This window comes from Mobula birostris, chromosome 6 (assembly GCF_030028105.1).
Source record: "Mobula birostris isolate sMobBir1 chromosome 6, sMobBir1.hap1, whole genome shotgun sequence".
In the NCBI taxonomy this organism is placed as follows: Eukaryota; Metazoa; Chordata; class Chondrichthyes; order Myliobatiformes; family Myliobatidae; genus Mobula; species Mobula birostris.
The window spans coordinates 145,967,304-145,975,086 of record NC_092375.1 but is presented as its reverse complement, the minus strand read 5'-3'; the positions used below and the strand labels follow the sequence as shown (position 1 = coordinate 145,975,086).

The following is a 7,783-nucleotide window of genomic DNA, read 5'->3' as shown; positions in this document are numbered from 1 at the left end:
ATGACACAACATTAAACATCAGCAAAATGCAGCAAAATCCTTTTTTCCATTTATTGTAGAAAAACAACAGAAAGACATTTGTTGCATCGTGCATTCTTTCAGTTGTGCTTTCTTGTCATTTTAATTGTTGTTTAAACCAAACAGTTCAGGAACGTTCATAGCTACATATCACCCAGGTCTATTCACCTTTGTCTGAGTAGCAGTTTGGTTCTCTTTCCCGAACTGCCAAAAGTAAAGCCATACATCATTAAACTGACAAACATCTTTTGAAAATCCATCTATACAGCTTCTGCTACACAACACTGATCAGTCACCTCTATTTTTTCTTCAGCCAATTCAGTTGTGATTTCTCTTTAATAATATCTGCTGCCTCTCCCATCATAACCCCTTGATCCTTCAAGTGAGAGTTAATATTGTCCTTCACTGTGGTTCTTTGTAGTTTTCCCACCTCCGACATTCATTATGTTTGCTCCACTTCTCTTGGTGAACGCGTTGAACAGTCAAAGCCTTCCACTCTCCTGTCATTGAAGAACTGTACACATACACTCAGCATTTCAGTCGCCTCCACATTCTGGATTTCCTCATCACACTTGTGATATCCCTTCCTTTCAATTCAAAAAGATCGATCTATCAATAATTGCCTCTGATAAGCTGGTTGTTTATAAAAGCAGTCTCATACGATTGTGTCACCACAAAATCATTCAGATATTTCCCCATATGGAAATGCTGGATGAATCACTTGATCTGAACTCTGCTGAGGGCCAGATCAGAGACATTCATGTCTGGCAACCAAGGAAGTTCCAAGAGTTCCAACTGCAATCTCCGGAAAGCCATCCCATGAGCAAAGTGGCAATTCTGGGCTAAACTCAAACCAATGAAGGATGCTCAACAGCTGTGGCAGTGCTTGAATACTATCACTTCTTACAAAGTGAAATCAGGGCTTCACTTCCAGATGAGCTCAATGAATTGTATCCTCGCTTTGGCCATCAAAATAAGGAAGAACCATCCTGAAGTCCCACGATTCCCAATGACCCTGTGTGTTTGGTCTCTGAAGCCAACATGAGAGCATCCTCAGGAGAGTGAACGCATGGACATCATTTGGCCCAGATGCCCAGGTACAGGAGACTCAGGACGGACACCCCCAGGTTTAGAAACAGGTATTAATCCTCAAGCATCAGGCTCTGCAACTACCAAACTGTTTCCACAACCTATGGACTCACTTTCAAGGACTCTTCATCTCATTTTCTCGATATTTATTGATTATTTATTAAACATTACTTTTTTTTTCTCAGCTCAAGCTGGTAAAACCTGAAGTACAAGGACTCTCCAAGCACTATCATTTCTCAGTTGCTGCGAACTTCCGGACTATTCTAGTGGTTTAGTATTAACATCATAGATATTGCCGTCTTGCCCAAGTTGTTTAATACAATTCTGTGGTGACCTTACGATGATACCAATTGTAGATATTACCAGTGGGATAATGTATGAACTGTTGATGATCCATAGGCATTCAACTTCCTCTTTTAATTCAGCATATTTCTGTTTTACTTCACTATTGATTTCTGTATGTTATGTGTATTTGGAATATCTGTATCTGCTAAGTAAGTTGATTATGATTATGATTATGAGGACACGCAGTCCCCTTTTATTGTCATTTAGTAATGCATGCATTAAGAAATGATACAATGTTTTTCCAGAATGATATCATGAAAACACATGACAAACTGACAAAAACCACATAATTATAACATATAGTTACAGCAGTGCAAAGCAATACCGTAATTTGATAAGAACAGACCATGGTACAGTAAAAGTCTCAAAGTCTCTCGAAAGTCCCATCATCTCACGCAGATGGTAAACCTCCAGCGCCGCCAACTTGCCGATGCAGCATCCTGGAAGCATCTGACCACAGTCTGACTCCGAGTCCGTCCGGAAACTCCGAGCCTCCGACCAGCTCTCCGACACCGAGCACCGAGCACCATCTCTGCCGAGCGCTTCGACTCCGGCCCCAGCAACAGGTGATACGCAAAGCCGGGGATTTGGGGCCTTTGTCTCCGGAGATTCTCAACTGCACAGTAGCAGCGACAGCGAAACAGGCATTTCAGAAGTTACTCCAGATGTTCCTTTGCGCTTCTCACAGCTGTCTCCATCAAATCCGGATTGTGCACGGCCCCCTAGTTACACATAATTGATATTCATTCAGAACGGCCGCGCGTGCTGCATCGCATCGCCATCTTCTCTTCCCTCCCAGTTCTTCTAGTTTGTTTACCCTGCACTATTATATCTGGAATGTTATTATGGATTGTCCTACTGGTAACAACAAATTGGTCAGAATATAATTTTTTCAACCTCTGACTCCGAAACTGGAAAAGACTTGATTTATAGTAAAGTATGGTGTCTTTCATATTTTGGTGAATGATGTTTGCTACTTGATTGTGCTTGTGTAAGGTATCAGATTGAGTTAAATTGCTGTAGGATCCTGTAATATGTTCGATTGTTAGGTTTCTCTTGGCATTTTCTGCTTTTACTGTCTTGAATTTGTTAGTCTTTTATTATGCAGGTTTGTTAATTTTTTGTGTTAACTACCTGGTCTTGTATTGTCACAAGGACTCCTTTCAGTTCTGCAAAGAGGTCTCCAACGCAGAGCCAGGCATTTGTCGCTTCCTTGTCGACATCTTGTCTGCTCAGATCATGGGATGTCTTCCATGGAGCATCATGCTCTTCCTATGGATAACTTTCTCTTCTATAGTGCACATTTCTTAATTTATCTGGGTTGTGCATTCATTTAAGTTTAGTTGTGTGTACTTCTTATCAGAATTACATATGCTCACATAGAATACTGAATCCTGTTTTCACTGATGAAACTATATCCTTAGTAGTTTTATTCCATCTGTTGTGTAAAGTTTTTACATCTGATATTCTTCTTCCTCCTTCAGTCCTAGGCTGTGTTAGCCTAAGTGCGCTCAGATGCACATAGAGTTTTCTAAGATGTTTTATTTGAGTTCTTGTTTTTCTTTGTAAATTATCCAGATCGGATTTACACCAAGATATTATGCCAAAACAATACATTAATATGGCTGCAGCGAAAGTGTTCATTGTCTTTGTTATATTTTACTATTGAGCTCTAAAGGATTTTCTTAAGTCTTGAGGTAAATTTTATCGAATGTTTCACTTTATTTCACTATGATCTGTTCTCTTTGCTTGTTGATATCCCAAATACTTACGTATTTCATATTTATCCATTGGTTGTATTGTATCCTGCTGCTCTGTTTTGTATTCTATTAGCTCTATTGCATTTTACCTTATGTTTAATGCGCTGCATTAATCTAGTCCGAGGTTCACGTTTATATCTTTTGAAAATAGTTCTGCTATTTGAATTAATTTTATTTGAATTAATTGTTTTGGATTTACTGATGAAGGAGCGTATAATTTCAAACTGTGCATGTATAGAAGGTGTATCATGGTGTAATTCATTTGGTTGTTTCAGATTTGATACCATATTTTCACCCAATTCAGTAAATTAGAGCTAGACAAAACTATAGTTGGCTTACAGAGTCACCCTGGAAAATGCTTCACTTTAGTTTGATACAGTGGTTGTATTTTTTTCGGTTATTAATAGATAAGGTCATCGTAGTACCCAAATGCTTCATAAGATGCTGAAGGATTTTCACAAATATTGGATGTAGTTTATGCTGTATATATTAAGAACTTCTACTAACCATGAGTGTAGGACAGAATCAAATGCTTTTTGGTAGTCTGGATAACAAAATGAAACATTTCTGAATTTCCTCCAGGCTGGGTTTAGAATTACAGAATCTATTACCAATTGTTCTTTATATCCGTTCGTACCCTGACAGCATCCTTTCTGCTCTTCTGAAAGGTGTAGTGGTTATCTAAGTGAGTGGCAATTAGTTGAGATGCATATGAATTTGTATGTAGTTTGTAAACAAACAATAGGACAATATTTTGATGGGTGATTTGTGATTTCCCCTTTACGTAAGAGGGAAGTTTTAACTTCAGATTTAAGAAAACCATTGATATGTGTTAATAGGTATGGATGAAGGCAAGTAAATTTTTTATACCAATAATAATGAATATTATCACTGGTGGTACTTTTCCAGTTGTGGGTATTTTTATAACTGCATCTAACATATCCATTTTAACTTCAGGTGTTTTCATATCTTGTGAAAATAGTTTGGCTTGGAGGCAACTTCCAGGTGGAGGTGTTTCCATGCTGTTGCTACCCTTATCCTTTTCGCTGGTGGAGGTTGAGAGTTTGGAAGGTTCTCTCCAGGGAGTACTTGGGTCATGGAGTTATACAGCACAGGCTTTTCAGCCCAACTCAGGCATGTTGACCAATTTGTTCACCTTTATCAATCCTACTTGCCTGCATTGATGCATATTTGCAATCCATGTACCTGTCTAAATGTCATTTAAACATTGAAATTAACAAATTCCTCTGATAGACTGTTCCACATACCCACTATGCTCTGTGTGAAACATGAGCTCTTCAGGTCTTCTCTGCCCTCTCTCATCCTAAACTATGCCCTCTAATTTTATACTCCTCTACAATGTGCAGGATACTGCAACCCTCCACCTTATCCAGGTATCTCATGTTGTAAGTGTCTTACAGCAGTTTCCTTCACTCTGGGGGAAGCTTTATCTTTACAGTGGTTACTTACTTCATGTAAAACTCCCATGGTTTTTGTGTATTTCATGGTTATCTGGAGAAGACAAACATCAGAGTTGTACTGTCCATGCATACGTTAAAAATAAAATGAAGCATTGAAGCTTAGAAAAGTGCCATTTTCTGTGCTTTTTAACTCATGTCTCTACTTATGTTATTAATACTTTTGTGAAGACATTTCACAAAACCATCAGAATCATGGAAATCATAAAGATAGATATCTGTACTCATTAAATTCATGGGAAATAAATTTTAGAAATGGAGCTCAATGCCACACAATGGACATAATAAAACAAGAGGAGAAGGACAACTTCCTATTCAGTTTATATTTTTCAGCCTCCGATGAATCATCACAATGTTATCTGTTAACTGGAACCAACTCAGGTAAAACAATTTAATGTGGACCTCAGATTATAATTACTGTTTTACAGTGATTTTCAGTGGAATCAGGGTAAATTAATTAAATGAGCTGATCGTGTCATCAAATGTATTTTATTAACTTCATAAATATTTCAACAAGATAAAATCAGATTTTCAAGAGTGACTTTTAGAAGTCCCTCATGCGCCTGAAGGACCCAATAGTTGAATTGTAGCCACCCCAGTCACTGTATCTCCTGTATTCCCCAGGTCTCAGGAAGTACTGTCGGCCTCTGTAGTTGGGATGTTCATAGAAGATCCAGTAGCCATCCAGCACCTGACAGGAGTGGATGTCACGGTAGCAGAAACGATCATAGACAGAGGGACAGTCTTCCATGAATTCCATCATCTGCCCCTCAAAGTCAGGCCTTTCGTAAATCCTCATTTTGTAGGTGCCGCCTCGGTACTGGAATAGATTTTAAAAAGCAGTTTTACTCATGATATTTGAGAGATCATTCACTCATTGTACACGACATCTGAACATCAATTCATAAACTGAACATTGACTTCAATAGGCGTTAAAGTCAGATGCAAATTGATCATTTCACTTATTATTTGTCTTAAAGATGCCTCCAACCAGCGTTGCTGCTGGTTCTAACATATGGTAAAAGAAAACTCAGGGAAAAATATGAGAAATTCTGCATTTAGAACATAAACAGAGAACAGGTAGAGCATCGGAACAAGCCCTTTGGCCTACAATGTTGTGCAAAACCAACTAAATTAGTAAATCTAAATTTAGTTGGCTATTTAAATTAAATGGCCAACTCAACTAATCCCTTCTGCTTAAACAATGTCCATACCCTTTCACTTCCCTCACATTCATGTGTGTAACTAAACATCTCTTAAATCCCCCTATTGTGTCTGCTAACACCACCCCTGTCAGTGGTTTCCAGGTACCCACCCCTCTCTGTGTAAAAACTTGCCACTCACGTCTTCTTTGAACTCACACCCGCTCACCTTATATGCATGTTCTCTGGTATGAGATATTTTAACCCTGGGAAAAAGATCCCGTTTGTTTACTCTATCTACGCCCCTCATAATCTTACAAAGCTCTGTCAGGCCTTCCCTTAGCCTCCACCACTCCAGAGAAAATAACTCAGGCTTGTCCAACCTCTTGTCATAGCACATGCTATCTAAACTGGGCATCATCCTGAAAAGCCTGCTCGGCACCCTCTCCAAACTCTTGATATCATTCCTATAACGGTGTGACCAAAACTGCATGCAAAAATCCAGATGGTTGGAAGAGATGTGAAGATTTTAGTGAATGTTCCAGTTATCCAATGTCTTGCCTCTCTCAATAACCAGAGGTATATTTCATCAGGCCCTGTAGACATATTCACTTGAATGGTCTTTAAGAGACTCAACACTATTTCCTCATTTACATTGAAATACCCGGGCATACTAATGCACTCAGACACATTTGATACATATTAGGTACTTGTTGGGCAAATTCTCCATTTTCAGAGCCAAACAGTAAAACTTACATATGGGTAACTGCGACAGGATTTGACACAGTCATTGAATCCCATCCAGCGCTGGTAGTCAGGATACTCTCCCCTTCTCAGGACATACTGGTATCCCATGTAGTTGGGTCTCTCGTACACCACCCACCAGTCACTCTCGACACGGATGGAGTTACAGCGGCTGAAGTAAGGCGAGAGGTCGGCACAGTCCGAGCTGCACTCATAGTGCCGACCATGGAAGTTTCTGTCCTCGTAGAAGATGATCTGTGGGAAGAAACATATCTGTGTTAATAGTTGCTCAGGTATTCATGAAGAATTCTCATTTAGTTCATTTACTGAGTAGTCCTTGCCTTTCCCATTTTGAATACAGTGAGTCTGGTAACCAGCTGAATGTTTCACTGCCTAACACAAGTTGGTATTTATATGCAGCGTAGAAAGGCCTCACTAGGCAGTTTCTTGTTGCTCGGGTGATGCAACATAAAACATCAGCAAAATGTAGCAAAATCCTTTAGTCTTTGTTGTAGAAAAACAACAGAAAGACATTTGTTGCATCGTGGATTCTTTCAGTTGTGCTTTCTTATCATTTTAATTGTTTCAACCAAATAGTTCAGGAACAATCACAGCTACATTTCATTCAGGTCCATTCACCTAGGTCAGGTAGAATTTTGAATTACTTTCACAAACTGCCTAAACTGAGGAGTAATCTTGTGAATCTGACAAATGTCTTTTAAAACTCCATCTGTACAGTTTCTGCTACACAACACTGATCAGCCACCTCTACTCTTTCATCAGTGAATTCAGCCAGATGAGTTAAATGTGATTCACCTTCAATAATCTTTGCTGCCTCTCCCTTCATAACCCCCTTGATCCTCATTTCACAGTGGTTCCTTGTAGCTTTCCCACCTCCGACATTCATTATGTTTGCTCCACTTCTCTTGTTGAACACGTTGAACAATCAAAGCCTTCCACTCTCCTGTCATTGAAGAACTGTACACATACACTCAGCATTTCAATTACCTCCACATTCTAGATTTCCTCACTACACTTGTGATATCCCATTCCTTTTAGTTCATTTTTCTGATGTGAAAAAGGCCAATCAATCAATAATTGCCTCTGATAAGCTGGTGGTTTATGAAAAACAGTCTTAGACGAGTGTATCTCTACAAAATCATTCAGTGATGTCCCCAAATAGAAGCACTGGATAATCCCTGAGACT

At 39.1% G+C, this 7,783-nt stretch overlaps 1 protein-coding gene across 1 annotated transcript; it reads right to left on the bottom strand.

Annotated features, from left to right (window-relative positions):
* Positions 1-5,234: 5,234 nt before the first annotated feature.
* On the bottom strand, positions 5,235-7,483 carry LOC140198749 (gamma-crystallin S-1-like). Its single transcript, XM_072259763.1, has 3 exons — positions 7,313-7,483; positions 6,589-6,831; positions 5,235-5,510 (listed from the first exon to the last, which is right to left on the bottom strand). Exons 1-3 carry the CDS (start codon positions 7,481-7,483, stop codon positions 5,235-5,237), a joined length of 690 nt encoding a protein of 229 aa, XP_072115864.1.
* Between the last annotated feature and the right edge of the window lie 300 nt (positions 7,484-7,783).

Coding starts and splice junctions, on each gene's coding strand:
- LOC140198749 (XM_072259763.1), bottom strand. CDS start 7,483: ATGAATGTCGGAGGTGGGAAAGCTACAAGGAACCACTGTGAAATGAGG. Junction 6,832..7,312: donor AGTGTTGTGTAGCAGAAACT/GTACAGATGGAG, acceptor TTCTTCCCACAG/ATCATCTTCTACGAGGACAG. Junction 5,511..6,588: donor CCTGTCGCAGTTACCCATAT/GTAAGTTTTACT, acceptor AATCTATTCCAG/TACCGAGGCGGCACCTACAA.